Below are 13952 nucleotides of genomic sequence, written 5' to 3'. Positions count from 1 at the left end.
ACACACACACACACACACACACACACACACACACACACACACACACACACACACACACACACACACACACACACACACACACACACACACACACACACACACACACACACACACACACACACACACACACACACACACACACACTGGACTTTCAATCTTTAGACTCACCTTAGATAGTTGAGCATTGATCCAGTTGGTGAAGGTTCTCTTCTGAATCTGTTCTTGCTCCACTATTGGGAAAAGAAAGGTGCTACATTACATAACCTGCATCACAAATGGCACCCTATTTATAGTGCAGTACTTTTTACCAGACCCATGAGACTCTGGTCAAAAGTAGTGCGGTATGTAGGGAATAGGGTGCCATTTGGGATACATACAATGGGTGGTACAACTGGTGGCTAGAGAATACATTGGCCCAAGAGTCAAGAATCATTTGAAATGAGTTATTTGTTCCAACATAGAAGAAAAGGGTCAATATTACAGAAATATATTAATAAATAGCATAAATTTACTGTGTCACAGTATGTCTTGTTCACACTTCGAGTGTGATGCGTTCATCAGTGAAATCACTATGAACATGAATGAATCAGTCAGAAATGCTCCAATGCATATGATGCATGCAATATCCATATAACTTTCACAGAAATAGACTGAAAAACACACATGAAAGCTCTTTAGACAACTGCTACCCAAATTGGTATGCGACCATTCAGGCTACACTTACCAAAGTCAGAGTATTCAGGGACCTCTATCTCCATTTCAGATTGTTGACCCTCCATTCTTAAGCCACCCAGTGGATCATGACCAGACACAAAACTCCACTCGGTCTGTCTGTCTCTCTCTTCTCTGCCTCGCTCCTTGAGTATCAGAGTATGATGACCAGACACGAAACTCCACTTACAACTCAAAATATCTCTCTCTCTCTCTCACTCCTGCTCTCTCTCACTCCTGCTCTCTTTCACTCCTGCTCTCTCTCTGTGGTTGCCGACAGGTTATCTTCAGACCATTCCTTACAGTGGGGCAAGGTTTCTTCCTGTGCTAATTAAGGATAGCTAGAGACAGCTTTGGGTCTGGGATCTGGCCAAGGTGTTCATGATACATGACGGGACAGGATCCAAGAAAATGTAAAGACACACACACCACCCACACGCACACCCACACCCACAGGGCCAAAAGACTGCACCACTTAGTGCTACATGACAGGACAGGCTCCAAGACAGCTTTCTCTCGCTCTCTCACGCAGACGCAGACACACAAATCAAATCAAGATTCATTTATACAGCACATTTCAGACATGGAATGCAATGCAATGTGCTTCACAGGAAAAACTAATATTACTACACAACAAACATATGAGGATAAAAAACAAAATAATAAGAATAAAAACTGAAATACTAAATATATCCACAGTTTCGGCACCCCTCAGGTTCTCTAGCAGGCTATTCCAGAGTCAGGGAGCAAAGTAACTAAAGGCTGCCTCTCCATACCTCTTGGTCCTAGGCTTTGGGATAGTTAAAAGGCCAGTACCAGGGGACCTGAGGGACCCACTGGGTATATAAATGAAAAGCATGTCTAACATGTATTGGGGTGTACAATCACGGATTGATTTAAAAACCAATAGAAGAATCTTAAAATGAATTCTTAAACTCACAGGCAGTCAGTGCAGAAAACTTAAAACCAGTATGTTTTGCCAATGGCTTTCTTGGGTAGACCAGACAGGAGAGCATTACAGTAGTCAAGCCTCTCTGTAGCAGTCTGAGAGAGAAACGGCCGCACCTTGGCAATGTTCCTCAGGTGGTAAAAGCTATTTTGGTCACATTCCTAACGTGCAATTTGAAATTAAGTTCAGAATCTAAAATAACACCTTTATTGCCCGTGAATTAAAATGTGCGGCCAGATTCTCTCTCTGTGGTTTGGCTCCAACAATAAGTACCTCGGTCTTGTCTTGATTTCGCTGGAGGAAGTTGTGAGCCATCCAAGTATTTAAATCACTAATACGGTCTAATAATTTATCCGTAGAGCTAAAATCCTCTGGTGACACAGAAATGTACATTTTGCCTAAGAATGGAAGGTTGGAGATTGGCTGAAAATATCTAAGAGCTGAAGAATCTAGAACACTTTTCTTCAGAAAGGGTTTCACCATAGCAGTTTTCTTAGTGCAGTGGGGAAAGTGCCTGTGAACAGGGAGTGATTAACAATAGCTCGCAATTCTTCAGAAATGCAATTAAAAACTGTTTTGTAGAAGGTGGAGGGAATATGTTCAAGAAGGCAGGTAGAATGCTTAAGTTGTGATATCACTTTCCTGAGCACGTCTGTATCAACCAGGGAAAATAGATCCATAGTGCCTTTGCGTGGTAGGCTAGGACACATATCAAACTTCTCATCAGGTCTTACTTGACTGATACCCAGCCTAACGTGTGTTCTTTTATCTCTGAAATATGTCGCAAACTCATCCCATTTAGATGTGGAGGAAAGTTCACATACATTTGCGGGGGTAGGATTTATCAGGCCACCAATGGCCGAGAAGAGTGCTGTCAAGTTATACTGATCAAGTTAGACAAATGAGCCCGTCTGTCACGCCCTTGACTGTAGATTGCTTTGTATGTTTCTATTTTTAGTTTGGTCAGGGTATGATGTGGGTGGGTGTTCTGTTTTGTTCTATGTTTGTATTTCTATGTGTTTGGCCTGGTATGGTTCCCAATCAGAGGCAGCTGGCAATCATTGTCTCTGATTGAGAACCATACTTAGGCAGCCTTGGTCCTCTCCTTCTTCCACCTACAACGATCGGTACACCATCTGGCATTTCAAATTGCCTTGTTATGCAGTACCAGTGAAAGTTTAGACACACCTATTTCAAGGGATTTTCTTTATTTTTACTATTTTCTACATTGTAAAATAATAAAACACATCAAAACTATGAAATAACTCATACGGAATCATGCTCTTTAATTTTTGAAACTTTTAAACTGCATTATTGGTTAGGGCTTGTAAGCATTTAACTGTAACCTGTTGTATTTGGTGCATGTAACACATAACATTTTATTTTAAGTAGTAACCAAAAAAGTGTTAAACAAATCAAAATACATTTTAGATTTTATATTCTTCAAAGTAGTCACCCTTTGACGTGATGACAGCTTGCACACTCTTGGCATTCTCTCAACCAGCTTCAATCTTGGGAGGAGTTAGGAGTTCCCACATATGCTGAGCACTTGTTAGATGCTTTTCCTTCAGTCTGCAGTCCAAATAATCCCAAATCATCTCAATTGGGTTGAGGTTGGGTGATTGTGGAGGCCAGGTTTTCTGATGCAACATATTCCATCACTCTCCTTCTTTGTCAAACAGCCCTTACACAGCCTGGAGGTGTGTTTTAGGTCATTGTCCTATAGAAAAACAAATGATAGTCCCACTAAGCGCAAACCACATTGGATCGCTGCAAAATGTTGTAGTAGCCTTACTGGTCAAGTGTGTCTTGAATTCTAAATAAATCGCAGACAGTGTCACCAGCAAAGCACACCCACACTCCTCCTCTTCCATGCTTCCCAGTGGGAACCACACATACAGAGGTAATCCGTTCACCTACTTTGCGTCTCACATAGACTAGGCTGTTGGAACCAAAAATCTTAAATTTGCACTCATCAGACCAAAGGACAGATTTCCACAGGTCTTATGTCCATTTCTCGTGTTTCTTGGCCCAAGCAAGTCTCGTCTTATTATTGGTGTCCTTTAGTAGTGGTTTCTTTGCAGCAATTCGACCATGGAGGCCTGATTCACTCAGTCTCCTCTGAACAATTGATGTTGAGATGTGTCTGTTACTTGTACTCTGTGAAGCATTCATTTGGGCTGCAATTTCTGAGGCTGGTAACTGTAATGAACTTACCATCTGCAGCAGAGGTAACTCTGGATCTTCCTTTCCTGTGGCGATCCTCATGAGAGCTAGTTTCATCATAGCGCTTGATGGTTTTTGGTATACCACCCCTACCTTGTCACAACGCAACTGCTTGACTCAAATGCATATTTTTTTTAAACTTTTAACGAGGCACACCTGTTAATTGAAATGCATTCCATGAAGCTGGTTGAAAGAATGCCAAGAGCGTGCAAAGCTGTCATCAAGGCAGAAGGTGGCTACTTTGAAGAATCTCAAAGTAGCCACCTTCTGGTGGCTACTTTGGTAACTACATGATTCCATATGTGTTATTTAATAGTGTTGATGTCTTCACTATTTTTCTACAATGTAATTTTTTTAAAGAAAACCCCTTGAATGAGTAGGTGTGTCCAAACCTTTGACTGGTACTGTATATGTCAAGATGCTCTCTCAGAATATCATTATGGACCTTTGACTTTTCCCACTTCCGCTCTGCCTTTCTGCAATTTCTCTTTAATTTTATGATGTAGATGCAGTATGTAAATAGCATAGTGGGTACAACTTCTCAGCTGCTATGGTGCCCTGGCTACCACGCTGTGAACATGGTGAAGCGAACCTGTGCACATGCGCAGATAATGTGTGTGACCGTGTCAGAGTGAAGTCTTCCATCTCGCTCATCTCAATATCTGCTGTGCTGCTCATGGCAATGAGACAGAGTCTAACCTTTAACTTCAGTTCCACTCCATTAACAACCAGACATTTTTCAGACCCAGCAACTCAACACTTTGAGCTTTAATTGCATCAACAACAGCCAGTAACCTTTCGAGCCATCCAACCATTATTAGCAAACTGTCAAACGTTCAGTTGTTTGACCCTGCCACAACATTGCATGGGAAACTCAAGAGTGTATAACTCATAGTGCAGATCTGTAAATATAGCTTGTAAAGAGACAAGTTATTTCTCAGTCAGATTGTTTGTCTAAGAAAGCGAAGTATTACAATGGCACTCTTGCTTGTTTGTATAAAGCCGGTTATGGCAGATACTCCAGTGTTTTGCCTGTTTTACAGGTTTGATGTTAAAGCAGTTGAAGTTGCTGCTAGATACTGACCTACGGTCATTTTCAAATTTTTTCCCCCCGGAGGAGTGTAATCTGATCCTAGCTCTGTGTAGGTCTTTACGGGCAACTTCTACCCAGATCGGGAAAGGGCCTAATTTGCAGTGCCTGAACCTGGGGTGTAATTCACAAGGTATACATCTTCACGGAGGTGCCTGAGACATTGAAATTCTATATGCAGAATGAAGTGTTGCATCATTTGGAATGATCTCTAAAAGTCCTTCAAGTTGGTGGATTTGGTGCCAATAGGGAAATTCAGTCGGATGTTAGAGGGCCATTTTACTGAAGAATGTGTTTTGCTTTTCATGTATTGTGTATATAAATATGCATTGTGTCATTGTTGTATTATGTAATTGTTGTTTATTGATGTGTTTATTGCTGTTTGACAGGTCATCATTTGAAATAAGAATTTGTTGTTAATTGACTTACCTGTATAAAAAAAATGAAATGAATATTAAGTGGCATCACCTTAGACACAAAGATTATCTTAGACACAACCGTGACTCAGAATGACTATCCCCACACACCGACCACCTCGTGGTCATAGCAAATACCTCATAGCCTGGCAACCATGTGCCAGGGAGTAGTGTCTGCTTTGGCCGAGTCCAGACCACACAGAAGAGTTCAACTGAGCCACTGAGACATAAAAAAAGAGAAAGGGAGATAGAGAGAGAGAGATCCCTAGCCTTCATCTCAAGGCAGTGAGAGATCTATAGGTATTTGAGAGGAGTGGATGGGTATAAGATGAAAATTAGATATGAAAACTAGAAAGCAAGGTATTGCCATATTGCTTACACCAATCCAATGCTTTGAGCTCTACAAGAAAGTATTGACGTAAGGGCTTTTTGGGGGATGTATGAAACAGTGATAAACATGTGACTTCAGCCCTGTCCAGAAACAACCCATCATCCCTAGGCACTGAACTAATTGGATAGGTATTAGTAATATGGTAGTAGCTCCACTTTTCTCACTGAGGTGTAATATTCTCCATATTATCCAATCCTCTCAGATTTACACAAGTGCCAAGGGGGAATTAAATCATGTTTGCCAGGTAGGGGCAACTTTGATGGGGGTGAAGGCCACAACAAAAACTGAAATCATCATGAGGGGCCGCAGTTGCGATCGGGTCTGCGTACCCACATCCATACCAGGATAACAAGTTTAGATAGCTGGTCGCTAAACTAACTTAGCAATCTAAAAAATGTTAGCTGACATGGGCTAATTGACTGACTATCAGTGACTGACATAACCAGAGAGAACTGCTGATGCACAACCAAATTTCGAAATTGCACCTCGTGTATTCTACTATTCTATCTCGCAACAGTAAGTTGAGTCCCTGACTGAGTTTTTCAGTTTTTGATTTGTTAAAAAAGTTTGAAATATCCAATAAATGTCGTTCCACTTCATGATTGTGTCCCACTTGTTGTTGATTCTTCACAAAAAAATACAGTTTTATATCTTTATGTTTGGAGCCTGAAATGTGGCAAAAGGTCGCAAAGTTCAAGGGGGCCGAATACTTTCGCAAGGCACTGTAACTAAACAAAGATAGTTCATCTGTGCTGTTAACTGTAGGAGAAATAAAGCATGTTGGGCAGAACAAGCAAGGAGGTGGGCAAACCCAAACAAGCGAGATCTTATTGATGCATTGTATTTAGCATGTACAGTTGAAGTCGGAAGTTTACATACACTTAGGTTGGAGTCATTAAAACTAATTTTTCAACCACTCCACAAATTTCTTGTTAACAAACTATAGTTTTGGCAAGTCGGTTAGGACATCTACTTTGTGCATGACACAAGTAATTTCTCCAACAATTGTTTACAGACAGATTATTTCACTTATAATTCACTGTATCACAATTCCAGTGGGTCAGAAGTTTGCATACAATAAGTTGACGATGCCTTGGGGAACTGGGATCAAAAGACAGGACCTCCCCGGGGCTGAAAAACCACCAAATCGGTCGCCGAAGGGATGGTCACTTTCGGGGGCTCAGAACCATGGTTCTGAGGCACCCACAACCCTCAAAACTGTCCTTTTCTCAATATCTGGAAAATAGCTTGGAAAATTCAAAATCCCCAAAAATTATGTCATGGCTTTAGAAGCTTCTAATAGGTTAATTGACATAATTTGAGTCAATTGGAGGTGTACCTGTGGATGTATTTCACGGCCTACATTCAAATTCAATGCCTCTTTGCTTAACATCATGGGAAAATCAAAAGAAATCAGACAAGACCTGGTTCATCCTTGGGAGCAATTTCCAAACGCCTGAAGGTACCACGTTCATCTGTACAAACAATAGTAGTCAAGTATAAACACCATTGGACCACGCAGCGTTCTGTCTCCTGGAGATGAATGTACTTTGGTGCGAAAAGTGCAAATCAATCCCAGAACAACAGCAAAGGACCTTGTTAAGATACTGGAGGAAACAGGTACAAAAATATCTATATCCACAGTAAAACGAGTCCTATATCGACATAACCTGAAAGGCCGCTCAGCAAGGAAGAAGCCAATCCTTCAAAACCGCCATATAAAAGCCAGACTACAGTTTGCAATAGCACATGGAGACAAAGAACAAACTTTTTGGAGAAATGTTCTCTGGTCTGATGAAACAAAAATGGAACTGTTGGCCATAATGACCATGTTATGTTTGGAGGAAAAAGGGGGAGGCTTGCAAGCCGAAGAACACCATCCCAACCGTGAAGCACGGGGGTGGCAGCATCATGTTGTGGGGGTGCTCTGCTGCAGCAGGGACTGGTGCACTTCACAAAATAGATTATGTGGATATTATGTGGATATATTGAAGCAACATCTCAAGACATCAGTCAGGAAGTTAAAGCTTGGTTGCAATTGGTCTTCCAAATGGACAACGGCCCCAAGCATACTTCCAAAGTTGTGGCAAAATGGCCAACAAATTCAAGGTATTGGAGTGGTCATCACAAAGCCCTGGCGTCAATCCTATAGAAAATGTGTGGGCAGAACTGAAAAAGCATGTGCGAGCAAGGAGGCCTACAAACCTGGCTTAGTTACACCAGCTCTGTCAGGAGGAAGGGGACAGAATTCACCCAACTTATTGTGGGAAGCTTGTGGAAGGCTACCTGAAACTTTTGACCCAAGTTAAACAATTTAGTGTATGTAAACTTCTGACCCACTGGGAATGTGATGAATAAATAAAATAATAGCTGAAATAAATCCTTCTCTCTACTATTATTTTGACATTGTACATTCTTAAAATAAAGTGGTTATCCTAACTGACCTAAGACAGGGAATTTTTACTGAGATTAAATGTCAGGAATTGTGTAAAACTGAGTTTAAATGTAGTTGGCTAAGGTGTATGGAAACTTCTGACTTCAACTGCATTTGTATATTTCCATTAGGGAACATCTACTCAATTCGAACTTGCACTCCTAAACAACGCAATTTTTCATAACATATTCTAGTTTGGGGAACAGAAAAATGTATTGAGATCAGATGTTTCATCGATGAGAAAATTCGAAGAATGTCGGCCCAATTTCACCAAGTTCCATCCTCTCCCACTACCCACGACTGGACTTCCTCTCACTACCATATTTGGTGGTGAGAAAACATTCTGAACGAATGCTTAATCTTTATTGCCCCTGTGACGTGTCTGTGTTACCCCTTCTGTCTGTGGACTGACCTTGCAGTAGCATGTGGACGTTATCAATATCCAAGGGGATGGCTCCATCGTCCAGAGGGGCTTCCTCTGGGTTTAGCCCTGACGCCATATCTCCTGAAAGGGGAACCGATCACCCGGTGAGTCCTGGCAGCATGCTGGTGCTCTGTGGAGATAGCAAGGCACACAGGACAATAAAGAATCTGAAATATATTTTCTGTATATAACACACTTTCATTAATCACACACACATCAACCTAGTGGGCTCCGAGGTGAGTACTGTGCACACATACTGTATACCACTAGAACATTTAAATAGACATGGTGTCACCACTGTGAATATACAGTAGCAACAAGCAGGTCAAATAAAGAAATGTAATACAATATGAGTTGCAGCAAGCTGAACAACAATCCACGTCTGAGAAGAAAGATTACAAAACATTCACCAATATACAGGTACATACTAACATAGCTTAAGTACACAAAAAACATATACACATGGGTTCAACACTGAAAACACGTACCTGGCTATAATTGCTTGTCCAAAAGAAAGAGCAACAGCCTATATAAGCTACAGTGACGTGCACTGATATCATTAACCATGAATCATGGATCTGGTCATTCAGAACTTAGTTCTGGTAAAAAAAAAATTGTATTCCATTTCAGCTCCTAAACCCTGCTTGTAGGACCTCCCGCTCCATGTACACGGTCCACAAAGCTCCACTTTGCCAACTGGAGGACTAGGTGGTGCCATCTATTGCTTACACCCTTCCAGATGTGTGAACACCAGAGGTAAGGGGAACTTCCCTAACCTCTCTGGCTGAATTTGCCCTTTTTTTCTGAGGGGAGTTAACGTCTCATACAAGGGAACTGAGCCCCTCTGGCGCCCCTGAAATTCTCACCCTGATGCTGGACCTCATATGGGAGCCGATTTGTGCAAAAATTCAGCAATAGAAATGACCACAACGAATCTTGAAAACTGATTGCATCTAATAACAGATGAACATATTGAAACGTAAATGTAATTTAAAGCTCCAAGTTGGTCATTTGCTATTTGATGTGTTAAGTTTGCTTATGCAAATGTAACAATGAAACATGGTGAAGACCCAAAAATTGCCCACCCTGGAAGCTTGTGTTTCAGACATAAGAAAGTGGATGGCGGACATTTTTAAAAACTTTTAAACTCGCACAAAACAAAACTCGCACAAAACTAGTTCTAGGTCCCAAGAAACAAAAGATTTCTGCAGTCGGATCTGACATAAATCTCGTTGGTTGTACAGTCGTCTCAAATAAAACTGTGAAGGAACTCAGCGTTACTCTGGACCCTGATCTCTCTTTTGACAAACATATACAAAAATATTTCAGATGCTTCTTTTTCAATTACGATCTTGTCTCAACTCCCTAACAGGCTCTGGAGAGGCAATTGTGGAGTCATACGACCTCCGAAACATGACCCCCATACCGCGCTCTGTACACAAATATATATATATATATATATATATATATATATATATATATATATATATATATACACACACACACATACATACACACACATATATATATATATATTCCCAGAACATTAACCATGTGTAGGTAGATACGTGTGTAGGTAGATGTGGAAAGATAGATTCAAATGATTTGTTGTAAGTTGGGGTGGGGGGGTTCACACCTAGTTCTGCTATTAGACAATTATTTCGTAAAGGTTGAATAGTCTATTGTTCAGCTAATAGCCCATCCTAGAAACGTCCTAGAAACGTTAGCAGAATTCACAGCCTGCTACGCCTGTGAAAAACTAAAAATACTTTTTCCCCTTTCCACTTGTTTAAGATTCCAATTGATTAAGTGTTTTGAGCCACAATCGGCCCCAACCCCAAATAATACATTTGGGCACAGTCGATAGCGTGCTGGACTTCAGGCTAGAATGTTGAGGGTTCGAAAACTGCTCCCTGCTTGTTTCATTACATTACTAAGCCTGGATGTGTACTCCCATCTCATTCCTCGCCCTCTTCTACGTGTCATTCTCTGCCTGAGTGGCTCGTGAGCGTGCTGCTAGGATATGGGCAGCACCTTGGTTGTGTGTCAAGAATTCAGCAGAGCAAGTTTGTATGAAGGTCTGGTTATTCACAGGCAAATAGTAATATGCTCTAAACCACTCTGGTGACACATTTTGCTAACCTGTTTTCAATTGTCCACATGGCTGGGAGAACCTACTCAGATGAATGCAGATGAAGTCAGATATGCATAGAAAGGCGGCCGGGCGGCCAGCTGGCCAGCTCTAGGAAGAGTCTTGGTGGTTCCAAACATCTTCCATTTAAGAATGATGAAGGCCACTGTGTTCTTGGGAACCTTCAATGCTGCAGACATTTTTTGGTACCCTTCCCCAGATCTGTGTGTCACATCTGCGCCCACTACGCCCTCTGGTGTTCATCCGATGTCTTCCTAACCTTCAGTTCTCCCCCCGAAAACGCTCTCTTTCTCCCTTGGTGTGATTGTGTGGTTGGACACAAGTGTGCTGGAGTCAGAGCTAAACCCTACCAGCTGCAAATCATCCCAGAAATCAAGACCTCTACATATACTAATCCCTGCCAGATCGTAATCTCTGCTCAGTCAGTTATCACACTAGCCTTTTGTCTATTCTCAAGATTCTGTTGCTCTGCTTTGCTCGGTTTCCTGCCTTATACCATTTTTGTCCTCTCCTTGCAGTTTACCGCTCTGTCTCTGGCTCCTGTTCCACATCTCACCACCAACCACCTTGCTCTGGATATCACTCTCCACCATTACCTTGGATTTCACTGTCAACTGTGGGACCTTATGTAGACGGGTGTGCGCCTTTTCAAATCATGTCCAATCAATTGAATTTACCACAGATGGACTCCAATCAAGTTGTAGAAATACCTCAAGGATGATCAATGGAAACAGGATGCACCTGATTGCATAGGGTCTGATTGCATACTTATGTAAAAGGTATTTACATTAGTTTACAATCTATCTGCAATATTAAAGCTGATATACCCCCTAAAAATATTTTTTAAAGATTAGACTACTGCAATGCTCTACTCTGTGACTACATGGATAAGGTGAAATAAAACCAGTGCAAAATATGGCTGCTAGAATCTTGACGAGACAGACAAGTGTATTACCCTAGTTTTACCCCCCATCCCCCAGCACGTTGGAAGGAACCTCCTTATAGAGTTTGAGGAGTATTAGAGCTCATAGTAAATCTGGATTGGATTGCTGTAGTAGAATGTATGTAAATGTAAAATGCCCAGAATATGGGGCACAACATAGGGTTTGGGCAACTGTTTAAAGACCGGACACAATTTTCCACAAAGGCTTGGTGCATTCTATACCAGAGGATCCAACAATAAGAGTGTATGTGCAGCAATCCAAATACTTGTGTAAGGAGTGTTGAGTACGTGTACATACTGATTATGCAAAAATGTAAGCAACTTTTCAAACAGTCCATGCCTACAAACCTCTGGGCCAAAGCACATAGTTAACTTAATACATGTGCGAAATTCATACATTTGTTCTTATGAAAATGACATACATTTGAAAAAATCTTGCACCATGTAAAACTTTTACCAGTTGGAGTTTCCAAAACTTTTCTAAAATGTTGAATTATTATTATACAGAAAATCCACTGTGTGCAAAGAGGGATGTATGCATCCTAAATGAGAAAAGTGATAAAAGACCCTCAGAAACAAACAGTGAGAAATGGGGAGTAATATTAAATGACATATGCACAAATAAAAAAGTGAGGGTCATGAAATAAAATAACACACGTTTCAGTCATTTTGCCATAATCAACGTCAGTTTACACAATGACATGCGCTACAAGCATAAAGCATACATAAACATACAACTACTACACCCACAACCGGTGCTCACTGCTCAATCACAGATCCGAGCGAGTAGGTGACATACAGAGTTACCCACATGAAGTGACATATTGACATGTTGGAATGTGTGCCCTTGTGGTGTGTGGTGCCAGTGTTTTCTTGTGTCACTATGGTGATGAGAAAAAGTTGTATGGTCAGCTGCCTGCCTGTCAATGTGACTGGAATCAGGTAGCCTTGCAAGCAGCTGTCCTATTCATGTGCTTTGCACACACACACAAACAGACACACACACACACACACAAACATTGATTTGTCAAGCTAACATCAGAAGTGGAAAAACTGTCTCTGCCCAATGGTCTGATCCTGTGAAGCATGTCAGGGAACACACCCACAAACAGCGATGTGCCAGGAATCTGTGGTGGCGCCCAGAAATAGAACATAATATGGTTGATCTCCAGCCGAGCTCCTGCTCCACTCTGCATGCAGGCCGAGGGTACCTTTAATCAATGGCAGATAGAGGTCTGTCGTTTATGCTGATCTATTTATTTTATTAGGTCATGGCAACGTGACAACCAGGGGAGCATCCCAATGCACTAGTTCCCTACTTCCCAAAAATCTATAAACATTGGCTTGGTGGAAGCATGGGCTATTGAGTTTCCACCACATTTCTTATACCAGTCATTTCCTTGTACCAGTCATGTCCTCCTACCAAGTCAAAAACATACTGCCAGGTGACAGAATCCAGACTAGTGGACCAGATGTCCGAGTGGAAGCCCTTTGAGTATTTAGCACTGCAGCCCACGCGCCTCTGTAGCCTCTCTGTAAATCTCACAAGCCCTTGTTAAGCAATAATATATCAAACAGTGGAGGCTCCTCAGAGGAAGAGGGCCCACCTCCTCAGTGAAAATAAAAATAGTGAAACATTTAAAAAGTTATCCTTTTTAGATAAACTACACTAAATATATTCATGTCACCAATAATTTATTAAAACACACTTCAATGAAGGCCTACAGTAGCCTCAACCACGCTCTGAATGGTATGTAGCACCATGGTTTCCGTCCTCCTCTGGGCACATCGACTTCAATACAAACCCTAGGAGGCTCTTGGTTCTCACCCACTTCTACAGACTGAATCTAGTACTGAAAGCTACAGCTAGCCAGCACTGCAGTGCATAAAATGTGGTGAGTAGTTGACTCAAAGAGAGAGGAAGACAATGGTTGAAAACTTTTGAACAAATTAATTTCTTCATAAATGAAGGCAAAGAAAGAGAGAGAGAGCTAGCTATATTTAGTATTTTTTTCACTTCCACTTACTTAGCTAGCAAATGCAGCTAGCTAGTTTAACCTACTCAAACACCTATGTTACCTAGCCTGCTCGCTATCCAACACTGGAACTCTCCCAAGTCAAGGCCACGGGGCCCGCCAGTGTAACTGCTAAACTGCTTGCTAACTTTAAACTGTACTGCACGATTGTAGCGGGCTTACTAACGTGTTAGTTCTAGT

At 41.5% G+C, this 13952-nt stretch overlaps 1 protein-coding gene across 7 annotated transcripts in view; it reads right to left on the bottom strand.

Moving 5' to 3' along the window:
* Window positions 1–13952, bottom strand: part of LOC123990855 (nesprin-2-like) — a 253676-nt gene that overhangs the window by 224635 nt on the left and 15089 nt on the right. For 6 of the 7 annotated variants that reach the window (XM_046291782.1, XM_046291785.1, XM_046291783.1 and 3 more), the window contains exons 2-3: window positions 8630–8771; window positions 169–230 (exon numbers count right to left, since the gene is read on the bottom strand). In XM_046291782.1, the coding sequence (XP_046147738.1) occupies window positions 169–230; window positions 8630–8717 (150 nt within the window). In that variant the 5' untranslated portion in view covers window positions 8718–8771. Of the gene's footprint in view, window positions 1–168; window positions 231–724; window positions 978–8629; window positions 8772–13952 lie in introns of those variants that run through there. The other variant, XM_046291784.1, reaches the window with a different exon arrangement.

Source organism: Oncorhynchus gorbuscha, linkage group LG12, assembly GCF_021184085.1.
Source record: "Oncorhynchus gorbuscha isolate QuinsamMale2020 ecotype Even-year linkage group LG12, OgorEven_v1.0, whole genome shotgun sequence".
Lineage (NCBI taxonomy): Eukaryota > Metazoa > Chordata > Actinopteri > Salmoniformes > Salmonidae > Oncorhynchus > Oncorhynchus gorbuscha.
The sequence above is the reverse complement of the archived record's forward strand: the minus strand, read 5'-3'. Positions and strand labels throughout refer to the sequence as shown.